The sequence below is a fragment of the Aptenodytes patagonicus genome, chromosome 1, assembly GCF_965638725.1.
Source record: "Aptenodytes patagonicus chromosome 1, bAptPat1.pri.cur, whole genome shotgun sequence".
NCBI classification, from domain to species: domain Eukaryota; kingdom Metazoa; phylum Chordata; class Aves; order Sphenisciformes; family Spheniscidae; genus Aptenodytes; species Aptenodytes patagonicus.
In genome coordinates this window covers 88686601-88700671 of record NC_134949.1, presented here as the reverse complement: position 1 = coordinate 88700671, position 14071 = coordinate 88686601, and the positions used below count along the sequence as shown (strand labels likewise).

Sequence of the window (14071 nt, the reverse complement as noted above, 5' to 3'; positions counted from 1 at the left end):
ACTAGGACTAAAAAGTCATTTTGTGCTTAAATTTACACTCTATCTTCATGAAAGTATGTAAGACAGCAGCAACAGAATGAAAATGGCAATATTCTACCGTACCTTATGTACCCAGAGGGAAAACAGTCTGAACTTTGGGTTGCACATAACGCCATTCTGCAGATCAGAACCTACTTCTCTGTGAAGGACTCAGAACGAGGGCATGTCACTTCAGTCAGAAGTTTCAATATCCGTGGTGCTTGGTTATTACGCACCCACCTCGCTCAGAACCCATGACCTCCAAACTCAGCTTGCTCTAGGAAATCTCAGGCTGGAGAGATTCATGAATGACACAGCAACTAGTCCATAAAATGCATTATTTTTGATACACTATGCACATCAGTAGCTTCTGGAGGGAAAGGATAGTTTGTATTTTAAAGAGTGATAGAGTAGAAACTGACAGCCGTTGGGGTAACTGGAAAACGAGAAACAAGTGTCCTTTATTTGGTAGCTGCTGCTTGTCTACACAAAGAAGAAATAGCAGTACTGTACATCTGCTTTGAGAAAAATACCATCCCATAACATGAAATGGCTTAGGTCCTCAATTCAAGCATTCTTGTGGCAGTGAGTTAACCCATTGGGATTCATAGAGGAATTAATGTGAAGGGTCGCTCTTTAATTCACACGAGGAGGGTGGAAGAGCAGCAAACAATGATAAGAAGTTTGCTGTTTCTGGGACTCCAGAATTCTGTCCTTGACCTTTCTCTGAAGACTGGCAGCCATTCTACATCTGCATTTATCAGGAGGTGTATGGGGATGGGTGTATGGGGTGAAAGTGCCTTTTTCTTTTTTTCTTTTTTTTTTTTAAATAGAATAGTCTGCTTTTCCTCTTTTTCCTTTGTACCCAGAGAGATTTAGGAGAACAAGGCAATCCATCGAGTGCAGCTTTAAACTAGTAACAGTTCTCACGGGATGGGAAAAACTCAACTTGAAAACACAACGTATCTGAACTTTGGAAAATGACTAGCTCTTCAGTAAGTCACTGAATACTAATTAGAAAAATAAATTAATGAGGGACCAGTAAGAAGAATCCATTTATTAAGCTACTTCTAATTTTAAATAAACAATTACTTGAATCAGTATTATTTACTATATCAATTACTTTATCAGTTCTCAAATTATTTTTAAGATACTGCTGCAAATTACAGTAACTAAGTAACTGGTATTAAGGTAAAATCATTGAGATGGGAGTTTTTTCCAAGATCGATGTCTTTCTCCTCTTAAGCTAAAGTAACTGTCTGGAAAAAAGCATCTGATAGCATTTTTTCTTAGATCATGTGATGATTTCTGTGTCTAAGGTAGTGTCAAAGATGAGCCAAGAAAAGTTTTATGGGGGAAATTCTACTATACTGTACAGTCAGATATATTATAATATGATGGAGAGAAAAGCTTTTATATATAAAACTTCATATATAAACATTTTTTGAGGGGGAGAAATAGCACTCACTCCCTTTAGATCTGATGCTGTACTGCTGTAGCTCACTGAAGAGTTCTTCCACTCATGTTAGTACGAAAACACAATCAAGACTTTTTAAAGGCTGAACCTGCACATTAATTAGGAGGGAAAGGAGCACCTCACAGCTCTTTTTCAGCAAAGGGGCCAGTCACCATGGCAAAAGGATTTGAGAGCTATAAAGGGGCATAAAAAGAATAATTTGAGCTGTAAGGATTCTGGATCAATGGTAAAAAAAAGAGATTGAGATATACTTGAAAAGACGAAACTTCTTTTAGCCAGTAAGTGAAGACTGAAGCAGACTCCATTTAAGTGATACTGTCCAGCCCAGCCTAGGAGTACTCAGAAAAAAACCCATGCAGGTAACAGCATCTCATTTCTCATAAACTAATGGAAGAAGAGACTCTTCAGTTTCTTTTTCCACTCATATGTAAGAGATGTTATGTTGTTTCCAAAGAAGATCACGTTGGCTTTGCACTGGAGCACCGAGAAGAAAAGGAGTTTTGTAAACTAAATCAAAGGCAGTTTTGGGCTTCTATCATACCCATACCTGCAAAGAAGGTTCCATGAATAGTATCCAAAGAATGAAATTGCTTAGGGACATGGTTTAGTGGGCATGGTGGTGTTGGGTTGACGGTTGGACTCGATGATCTTAGAGGTCTTTTCCAACCTTAATGATTCTATGAAATTTAACTTTTAGGAAAAATCCCGATTGTGTGGAAAAATACAAAGCAACAAACTCCTGCTGCTTAGCTCAAGGGGAGCATTTTTAAGTGCCATATACTGTATCCTGTTATATAAATCATGAGAGACTGTTTTTCTCATGTTGTCGTCTCTGTTTGTTTAGCTAAAAGAACCGGGACTAATAAGAGAATGGTTTTTTCCATGTGACAGGACTTGTGAGGAAGGGAGACTTCATCTCCTTCCTACCCCTGCGATATGCTCCAGACTCTGTGACTTTAGGCTTGCCAAATGAACTAAGCCCACGTTGCTGACAGTGAACTACAAACCAAACGCTTACTAATTGTTTTTTTGGATGTAAACATACAACACTGATCTTTCAGCATTATTTTGGAAAGGGAAAATGAGGAGGCAATAGTTTTTATAGTTTATAGTTTAGTTTTAATAGCTTAGAGGCCCTGAGAATGGCTGCCAGTCTGGTCAAACAGATGCTCCTTAGAAAATTCAGACAGGTACAGAAAAAAATTCAAATCCTGATGCTGCTGGTGCAGTGATGTTGCTTTTTGTTGTTGCTTTGTTCATGCCATCATCAAACACAAAAAAAGAAAAATAAAATCTAGGTATTTGGAACCCACCCGATCTGAAGAGATGACTGGTGTGTTGTTCCTTGCAACAGCCAGGAGCAGCAGCACCAAGTTCCTCTCCCTGGACGGGAAAGCCTCTTCTTCCTTATGCTGCTGCGTTTATATTAAACAGTAGATTCCATGTCTTGCTAGTGTTCAAAGCGCACGAAGTCTCTGTCCTGCAAATACCACACTAACGTGTTTTGGTCATGTATAAAACAGAATTTTTAACTTATCTATATGTTGAAGAGCTTTGTTTCTCACGCCGGTACTTGCTTGACTCAGAGGTCTAGTTTTATCAAGTGTCTGTCTCCTCTCCTGCTTAAAGTCTCAAGTGGTCCATGTAAACAAAACAGAGCTGAAAACAGTCTCTCCTCCTCTTCATAGAGCTGTTTTTATCGATATGCAGGATTTCCTGACAATGTGGTGTTGGCTAAATGTAAAACAGGCAGAGGATGAGCTTCTGTGTTAAAAACCCAGTTGTCTAATGGTAGAAGGTCATCATTGGAGAAAAGCAGATACAAATACCTAGATATCAAGACAGAGAGGAAAAATGGTGGGTATTAAGTTGTTATAAAGACAGCATTTTAATCTTTCCAAGTAACTTTTGTTTTTCAAGACTCCTTTCAAAAACTTGCAATGTAAAACAAACATCAAGACACCAAGCACAAGGATTTGGGGGACGGGGAGCAGAGAAGAAGTTGACAAAAAATTCTTCTTAATGGAGTAAACCCACTTGGAAATAACTAATCCTTTTTAATCCAAATCAAAGATTTTGAGGAAGCACAAAAGAAGCCGCCAAGCCCTGCCAGATATCTGACTTGTCATCACTGTGCTGGAAGCCAGTTCAGCTTCTGCTGGAAGGAAATGGGCCAATATATTGTGCAGAGGGGATTCATAAATGTTGGACGTTATAAAGCAATGCAGAGCAAATGAAGCATGTAACAAAATTAAGGTTTCTGGACATCTGTGGAAGAAGAGTGTTTCTTGGTTCTTTTTTCTTAATACACACTTAATGTGGCTGTGCTATACCTTGTAGGAGATGATGGTGGTAGGGATCTTTGTCAAGGCTTCCAAACTCAATTGCTAAAATTCAAAAGGCATTTCCCTTGTTCCAGAAAACCTGACTGTGCAAGTGCAAGCGTAACACCATGGGTGTACAGGACCTCTCAGCTCCTGCTACAGCTTGCTTTCCTGCCATCCAGAAAATGACAGGTCTTGCAGCACGTGACAAGGAAGGGGCGTCGTTCCCATTAGTGGGCTCTGTCACATCCAGTATGTGCACACATGTTGTTCTGCCTTCGCTCTGCTGAGGCTGCTGTTACTTTGCGCTCTCTCAATCAGATGCTGGTAGTGTCTACTGTCTACAGTCATGTGTCACTGCCTGATCATTCTCCCCTTGCCTTTATTTGCCAGTTGTATCCACAGCACAACCCAGTCAGTGAAGCTCTACTTTTTCTTCCCTTCCTCACCAATTAACTGTTTACAGATAAAAATTCTTGCTCATATGATTCAGTTTTGTCCCACGTCTAGTCTCTTTCTCTACATTTTTCATTCATCTTTAAAGCGTCATGCTTTTCCTTTCCTCCTTACTCCTACCTTGCTTTCTCCCTCTGCAGCTCTTCAAACTCTTTTTCACCACAGTAGCAATGTTTCATCTTACTCAAATTCACCTTCCTCATTTGATACACGCTTTTCCTTTGAACAACTTAAGCAACCTATTTCTACGTCTTGCTCCTTCCCACTCAAACAGCCACCTTCTTGCAACTCAGACTGCCCAAACTCTCATAATTTGCCGAGTATCTTTGATGAGCCAAAGTATCCGAGCAGCAACAATGCGTGTTTGGGAGAGGTATCAATTTTGAATTTGAGAGGAATGAAGATGCAGAAGTTATCATCAATAGCAGAAAAGATCACAGCAGGCATTCCGTAACACACGTTATGCCCCTCTTCTGAGGGACATCTTCATTTTCCTCATGGCATCACACCCAATCCTTCTGTCTTTATTTTCATAGCCATTTGAGCTATCCTGACCTTACGTTGTCTATTTTATCTCAAGGTGATACCAGTTTCTGGTTTGGCTATGCAAATCGCATCAATGTCAAACATCTAATATCCAGCTCTCCAATAAAACGTTTTGTCCCACAAGCGGGAAATGATCCAAACCAAAAGCCAATAAAAATTTCTGAGTTCCTTCCTAGAACTGCCTTCTTTTGCAATGCTTGCACTATAGTACATCCAGTTACTGAGTGATGCATCAGTGAATTTGCAGATCTCCTTGTGATTATTTAAGATGCAGACAGGATTCTGGCGATACTTCAAAGGTCAGCGCTGTCACCGCAGAAGTCCCTTAGGAGCAAATTTCATTCTCTGATTTGCCTTTTATAGGCAGATCAATCATATAAGACCAGCTCCTGGGGAGGTATTGCTTCTCTGACTGGACCTGTTTGAAACTGCTGCCTCTCTCTTTGGGAGTATAGCTTTTAGTCTCCAGAAAATGAACTTGAAGGAGTAAGTGAAATAAAACTAATGAAGACAACAGAGGAGGCAGCAGTGGCTGACTTTCTTTTATAATGGTAACATGGGGAAAAAAAGTATTGTGACTATGTAGAGGAATTTGGTAAGGACCCAGCAGAAGGATAGAATAGCCAGACTCTCCCCTTACCCGTGATGAACTTGGAGCCCCTTCTTGCCAGTGAAACATGTTGTGGTGCCTGAAGTAGGCACCCGTACTGCGACTTTCAGGACCTGCTTTCTCCCCACTGCATTTTGAGCTTCCAATACACAAAATCAATCTTTACATACATCAGCTACAGCTAAAACCTGAAAATTTGATATTGCTGATACTGTAAACTCTGCTGCTGTATAGAAACTCTGTTTATTCTGCAAAGCCTGCATGCCATGCTAGACTGCCAAATAGTTACAACTGTTTTTTCGTCATATCGCTGGGTTGTAAAGACAGAAAGGGCACCTTAATGAGTCTTCGCTACTGACAGGTTTGTGCAACAACATATGTATCATCCCTTCCATCACACGTTGGCAGAAAGTGGCATGGATATGTAAGCAGAGGCAACAACTATGTCTCCTAATAGCAGCTCTGGCCTCATTCACACTGCCAGCAGTAGCTTCTGTCTATGGATTTAACCAACTAAAACATTCTCCAAACTATTATGCAGGAGGAAAAAAAAGGGATAGGGAATATAGCCAACTCGGACATTTTTCTTCCAAAAGTAGACAATTCACAATATTTCAGGGAGGTAACCAGTACAGGAATCTTGGTAGATTTCAATGCCAGAACTATATTACCAAATGTAGTGATGTAACTTGACTATCAAGAAAATTGTCACACATGAGAAGACATTGCTTCATAGGCAAAACCCCAGAGCGATCACAACTGTGTGATAAGAGTGCTCTTGAGAGCTGGTTTGTGTCAATGATGAAGGAGATGAGTAGCCATGACACGCTAGCTGTTTTAAAAATGGATCTCTTAATAAAATCCCTGTAACATATTCCTATCTTTATACTAGTTTTTCTTGTTGTATGTATCATCTCCATAAGTTAGAGGTTATGGCATATTCTAGTATAGCATTTTTTGTTATTAATTAGAAAGAAACATAGTGGAAGACCAATGACTTTGAACATTTTATCTTGAACCAAATATGCAGAGTACATTAGCTGCTGCAGGGTGGATTACAGGTGATTTGACTGAATTGAAAATATTTAAATATGTAAGAGATTATAAAATATGCCTGATATTCTTGCTTACACTTACTAGCATTCTAGAAAAATAAGTTGTGGGATAAATACAGAAAAATCATCCAAGGGCACAAAGGACTTTTGTCCCATGCATTTACTCCCTTCCAGTGACACACACAGGATAAACAGGTTCTACAATATCAGAGCATGGCACATACTTGTGTAAGACATGTCAAGTCGATGTATCTAAAAAAAAAAAATGTCTTTTGCAAAGGGAATTCCTTAAAAGGAGATAACCTCTCCTCTGATGCCAGAAATCAAATAGAAGTCTTAAAAACTAAAGCGCTCTCAGCATAAGCTTCTTGTATGGGAAATTCCATTTGTATTTCTGCTGGTAAAATGGGCTGATCTGGGACCCTAAAGCTGGGAAAAAAAGAAAGCCCAAACCATAAACCACCCTGACAAGACAATAGTTTATTTGTTGAGCCACTGCATTCTTCTAGAATTTAGATGCTAGCTTTTACAGGAAGATGCAAGAGTGAAGAGAACTTACTTCAAAGTTTCAGCAAGGAAAAAGCTCTGCTGTACGTCGTCATATGTAGGAGATGAGGAATAGACATCCTTGACACCAGAAAAGCCACCGCTGACTCGGCAATACTTGTCAATTGCCTGCAAAGAGGAAGGGAAAAGAAAAGGAGAATTCAATTGTAGAGCAAAATTTGGAAACATTAAAGGACCAGGCTTGATCAACAAAGGAGGTAGCTCTTTCCGTGCTGCATTATTCTGTTGTGAATCTCCTTGTCAGAGGATGCTGTGGATGTTAACAGTTTATGCTGACCCCAAAAAAATAAGGGACTGGACACATACAGAAGTAAAATCCCTCCAGCGCTACTAACGACACCACATTTGGCAAACTGCTAGATGCTAAGAAAGTATTCTGGGGAAGCATACTTTCTTTCCTGGATATTTACTGTTGACTGATAGTGATGACAGGACATGGACTCTGTAGACTTTTGCTCTGAGCTGGTATGGCTCCTCATAGGTAACACTGCGTAGAACATCCATTAGTCAATCAACACAACATGTGCTATAAGGTGCATAGGAAGATGACAAACGTCCCTGGATTTTGCAGCTGGAAGAGTCTGAAGAGTTATAGGAACTCTGTGACTAGTAGCTAGTCATAGGGACTTACTGAAAGTAGGAATAAAATACTGTACTCATCTTTAGGGACTGTTGATTTCATCTTATAAACTCTTCTAGCTGCTGCTTTCTCCCCACATTTCCATCTCCTACATATGCTCTTCTCCGTTTCCCCTTTACAGAGTTGAAACTCAAGTCAGCTTGTGTGCTGGACTGCAGAAGAGCTCTTTATATTTAAAGCATGAAGTTTAAATCCACAAACATTCCATGCAGAAAGGGGCCAATGGATCCGTGATTCACAAATCACCCAGCTAGTCAGCTCCAACACAGTACTGCAAAAAGCACAATGGAAGAGGAGGAGACTGGAAAGAACGTGTTAGTAGCTCAGAGCACCTCTTGCCTACGCTTTCATTATTCCATTCACATGCCCGACCTTACAGCACACAAGGATATCAGCCATTAAAACGGGCCCCAAAGAAATGGTTCTGAAGTGATTCACAGGTTATTTGTGCTTCCCTGCTGCTTTGGCAGTGCTTCCTCAGCAGAGACCAACTCTTTTAATAGATTCATGCAGGGACAGAAAAGGCACAGTGATGAAGGAAAATGTTTGGCTCAGGATGTCTGTCATTACCAACTACTGAACGTAGCTACCTCTAGTTCAGTAATCTATGATTCAGCCCATTAGCCTGTATGAAGTTTCTCTCCACATGGTGCTTTAGGCCCAGATTTTTGTTAATTCTGATTTTTGCTAGTTATACTCAATGGAAGCTGAGGGGAGTCAAGGCAGGGGAGCAAGTAAGTTTTGAATGATGTCCCTTTATATACAGAGAAAACAAATTCAATCAAAATTAACTCTTCAAGGTCCTTACTATAGCCTTTGCATACAAGAAATACTGGGAAACAAAGGAGAATTTTCCATTGGACACATGCATGAAGAATGCTGGCAGATGCCATCACTGAAATCGGGAGGAAAAGTGAAAAGGCAAATGAGCAAGGTACCTAGGACAGTAAGTCACAGCACATCAGGTACTACAGCTAACCTCCTCCTAGTATACACTCTTACCCTGTAGAAATGTGAGGTTGTTCATGGACCAAAGAATAATCCAGACTGTACAAAGTTCTTTCAAATTTCTGAAGACCAAGATTTTTAAAGAAGGAAGAGGAGAGACTGGCAAAAGGATATTACTGGAATGGCTGTGGCTCTAAAGCCTGAGCTTATGCCAAGAAAGGTACAGTCTTTCTTGGCAATATTTAATTCTCACTGTAATTCCTTATCTCAAGTGGAGCTTTCTCCAAGTTCGGATGGAAACACTCCCTTTTTTATTGGGACTTGAGCCTAAAAGGAGAAAGTGTCTGGATGAATTATTTTCAGATCTGGTTACTGGTGCAGGCTAGGGCTTCACTGAGACTGTTCACGTGTTGGGATTTGGGTTGACCAGGTTTTCTCTACAGTCTGGAGAGAAAGGTGTTTGTGACACATCTAGCCCAACAGCATCACACGCATGACAATCTCTTTGTCTGCATGCTCCTGCACACCACAAGTGATGCTAGCTATCTCACATGGCAGCCAAACAAAAAAAAAAAAAGGAAAAGAAAAAAATTAATTGCTTGGCCAACTTCTGAAGAAATAATGCATACGCTGTTTATGGAACCATTTGCACGTTCCTCCCCACAGGTCCTACAGCCGCTAGGCAGGTGTTATATAAACAAACAAGAGCCAAAGCACTTTGCTTTCTAGGCAAGAAACAAAGTGCCTCCTCTTGCCACTATCCCCTTTTTTATAATACTGCAGAACACGACCTTGTCTGTGCTCTGGAGTGTGGCACGATGCAGGGAGGGGGAAGCTCCAGTGGTTACAATCCTGCCAAAATTTCTAGCATGCAGAGTCTGACCTTGCAGGTGTTCCTCTGGTCAACAATTCAGCAATCCTGACACTGTGTGACACAGCTCGGACAGGAGAAACTTGCTAGTGATTGTGGCAAAATGAAAAGAAGGAACAAACGGTACCACTATTAAGACATTGTCTCCTTCCTCCTCAAGAATTAAATCCCCAAGTCAGCATAAGAGACACAACTCGTTTATTCCGGAGACTGTAGTTAATAGATAGCACTGAGATCCTGCTCTGTGCTGTAGAGGCCTCATGCTTGGATAACTAAGTGCAACACTGGTGAAGCTAGCAGGCCTAGAAGCCTGAAGAAAGAAAATGTGTGATTTATATTTATTTTTTTTTTTTCCTCTCCTTACAATTACCAAGTAGTGTTGTATCTTCAAAAATTTCTCCTTGGGGAGACAGACTGGCTAGACTGGAGTTCAGGATAGGCAGAGGATTTATCCTAGTTGATCAGAGATCTATACCCTGCAGGTAGTAATGAACTGTAGAGGAAAAATTCCTCTGAAAGATTGCTATACAGCTATTCATCCAAATACGGATTAACAAATTGTCCTTGATTCAGAGGTGTACAGAACTTCAGGACACTGTCCGAAAAGTTTGGTGCTGTAGACAAGTTGCTTAAAAGGCACTTGAAATTTGCCGTGTTCTGCCTTCACACAGATCTCAGAGTACTTGGTGTATAGGCATCTATTTGCCACCTGGATACTCTTTGACTCAAGAGCTGAAGACCAGTTTCCTTGATAAAGTGATGCTAAATTTATTGCACCCTAGAATACAGGGAAGTCCTAGATGACTGGAAGGGTATCAAGGCAATGCTACTATTATGAGGCATCGGCAGGCTGAATAATTTTAAGATGGCATACCTGATGTTAGTCCCAAACAATTACAGCAACACATGTAAAATAATACCGAAGAATAAGAGGATAATTGACACCAATCAGCATGGTTTTATAGAAAACTATCTTGCTCACAAGCTTGATTTCATTCTTTGAGGTCTACAAGTTGGTAAATAAAGGTAACTGCAGAGGTGTAATAAACTTAAATGTTTCTAAAGCAATTGACATGGTACCGTAAGACTTTATGATAAGACAAAGCAGCACTATACCATATCAATATCACTATCTTAATTTAAAACTGACTGACAGTGCTCTAAGAATGAACTGGCAATGTAAAATCATCAACAAATAGAGCTGCTTCTCACAGAAATCCACAAGGAGCCGTCTGAAGTTTTATCAATCACTGCAACACTGCTGCTGGCAAAATGACATAGCTAAATAACAGCGGTCAGTGTAATCTGGTAGTAACTGGGGCCCAAACTAAGTGAGTTTCATATAACCAGGCGCATAATCCTAAATCTAGACATAAAGGCTGTGTAATTGCAGAACCAGATTAGCCTGCAAAGTAGAGACACTTAAAAGAATTCAGTGGCCATATGAGACAATCCAGTATGAGCTCCGGCTAGGATGTTGTGGCAGGTGCACACACAGGGATAGTAAACAGTAGCAGGGATATAATTTTACTTTTGCACAGGGCTGTGCGTAAAGACAAAACTGGAATATGCAATTCTAGAATTCATTTTTAAAAAAGGACGATGAACTGACGTGGGTGCAGACATTTGGAGAAAATGCTTTACAATGGGAGATAATACAATTTGTTTAGCATCTTAAGTAGACTCAATAGTAAGCTTATTACAATCTATGAAAACTCTTTGGAAAGAAAACATGGGGGAATAGAAGACATTTTAATATGGTATAGGAAGTCATAGGAAAATCCAGTGATTGGCAGCTGAAACTAGACAAATTCAAATGGGAAATAAATCTCGTATTTTTAACAGCACAAGTAATTAAATAATGGAACAAACTACCAAAAGAAGTGGATTTTCCAGTTCTCTTTATTCAAATCAAGAGTAGAACAGAAGAATATGCAATAGTGTACTCTTGCCAAATACATGTGTCTTGGCTCAGAAATGATGCAAAGTGACATTTCTGAGCCTGTGACATACGGGGAGGTCAGAGTTGATCTAAATTCTTTGGAACTAAAATTGGAGGTGCCTCTAGATCAGACCCCAGCTCCCTCAGTTCCTCTGAGGGTGGTTTTGTGGTTGCATATGTGGCTCTTCTTGACTATGCCAACAACATGCTCATAAAAACTATGCCAGTTTCTTCACCAGCTTACCTCCCCAAAGCACCTCTCTGTGGTACTCACAGCTTCCAGCCCATGAACTGTGAACCCATGTTTCACCTCCAACCTATGCCTGGCTCTCTTCTGTCTACTTTGCTTCACTAAGTAGAGAGCTGTAGGTCTTTCCACTCCATCTTACTGTCAATCCTCAAATTGCCTGAAGTTAGCCCGAACTTGAGGTCTTGTATATTATTTTCACTGTAAGTAGAAACTCTGAACGAACTCTGCAGCCTCTGTGGTGCAATCCTACTTAGTCAGATACGGAAGTCCCCAAACAGTTGAACCCTTCATTCACACGGCTTAGATTAGTAATTGGCTTTACATGCCTATTGTGAAGTGGTGGCTCTTACTGCTTTCAAATAATTAGCCTAAGAAGGATTTTAGTAATTTTCTGTATTTACCCTGAATATCTTGCATGCGTATTTCTGTAATACTTCAGCCAGCCCCCCAGCATACCATCATCCAATTTGGCTGGACCGATACAATTGAGATGGATGTTGTCTCTAGTACTAAGTATAGTATTAGGGATAATTAGCCTTTTCTTATTAGGAAAGAGATAGAGACCCTGTCACAGGGATTTATGATCACTGAGGGAATGTAAGATTCAACTTCTTGTTTTTTCCCCACAGACATTGGATTTGGAGAGATGTGACAAAACAGGCCTTGGTCAAAGCACAACACCTGCACTAAAATGCCCAGGTTTTGTCCAAAAATCTAGATAATAAAGCCAAAAAGAAGCTGCCAATGGTGAAATAGATAAAGAAAGTACAGTACAAAGATCTGCATACACACACAATCCAGCCCTCTGTGCAAATTCCCATTGATAAAAGGCAGAGAGAGATCTGGGCTGGGAGTGCTAAAGAAACTTAAGTAATGCAGTATACTTAAAAGCCAGGTGGTTCTGCAATGTATCCTGGATCATCTCTGAAGACTTCTTAAAATGACAGAAGCAGACCTCTAACGTATCAGTGAACTAACCCAAATCCATTCGGGTAGGGACGTATTCATCCATTCAAAGAAGCAAACAGGGGAGACCACCAAGAACTCACTCATCAAACACCAGGTTACACCAGGTTCAATGTAGAAAAATAAGACTGTTTAGAATTCAGAAACAAAACTCAGTTTCCCCAAAAGTTTAAAAGAACTACTAGATTTCTGATGAAGAAACTATCATTCACCATGAGAAGTCTGTAATACAGGTTTCAAAGTATGCTTCAGTGGTTGAAAGGCAAAAGGAAAGCAAATACAGACAGTGTTGTACAAGTGCAGCAAGCCAACTGCTCTGCGTGTCATACCAGATTCTTCTCTATTTATAAATGGAGGAATAAACACAACCAGAGCTGTGTGTGGTAGGGAAGAAGGGAAAAGTAGTGAGTAGGTGTGAGGAGTAAACACAAGAATTTATTATCTATATAATAAACAGAACAGAAAACCCTGGGGAACAAAAAGCTTCCCAAGCTTCTGTGGTATTATGATGGTGGGGGAAAGAAAATCTGTAATTGTTGGAGGGAGGGGTATGCAAAACCATTTACAAAGAGTTCAAAAAAGTTTTACAGCTATATTGGATAAAGAAACTCTTTATTGAGGAAGCAAGCAAAAAAAGGCACTCTGTAAGGACAGAGGCAGTTAAGCACACGGGCTGCTTGATTTACACAACTTTGATGCAGGTTGACAGAAGGATAAAATAAAATCCTACCCTGCACACAGATAAAATTGGAGGCAGAGGAGGAGGGAGGGAGGGTTTGGTTTGAAAGCATTAATGGGAACCAAGATATGAAGGCAAATGGAGAAAACTGAACAAAATGCAATTCAAAGACATGTTTTGCAGTGTGCTTAAGAGGCAGATTCTGGCCTGAAAAATTTACATTTGTAATTCTTTAACCTAGTACAAAGGACCCAATCTCAGCTTAGATCATCCAGCCATGGCTTCTGACAGGAGCTGGTGTTAGATCAGCAAGCATTTGTAGTACACAGGCTGGCAAGGAGTAGGTTACTAAATCTGTTTCTCTGTCATTTTAGAAACATGCATGGTTTGGACAGGAGAGATGATGTGACTCAATGTTTGATGTTTTGGAGAGAGCGGCAATGCATTCTGGAATACAAGTGTCACAAATGTGGAACCTCTCTTTAGAATACCATAAAGTTGGTTATAACAAAACAGTCTACAAGGCAAAACCTAACCAAGACTAAGACACAATCTTAAAATACTTGGACTCTTCTACGTGACTGTAACTGTGCTGAGGGAAGGATAGGGATGAGCTCAGCTAAATATTCTGAACCTGCCTTGACTATCTTCCACCTGATGAACGGATGTACACTTCTCAACAGATCTCTTGCTCCAAGTACTTTTTCTGGGTCTCTTGCCTC

General features: G+C 40.2%; 1 protein-coding gene across 1 annotated transcript in view; it reads right to left on the bottom strand.

Moving 5' to 3' along the window:
- Positions 1-445: 445 nt before the first annotated feature.
- MAN1A2 (mannosidase alpha class 1A member 2) overlaps positions 446-14071 on the bottom strand; it is a 158387-nt gene continuing 144761 nt past the window's right edge. The window contains exons 12-13 of the mRNA XM_076347531.1: positions 7046-7161; positions 446-3324 (exon numbers count right to left, since the gene is read on the bottom strand). Of these exons, the coding sequence (XP_076203646.1) occupies positions 3192-3324; positions 7046-7161 (249 nt within the window). The 3' untranslated portion in view covers positions 446-3191. The remainder of the gene's footprint in view (positions 3325-7045; positions 7162-14071) is intronic.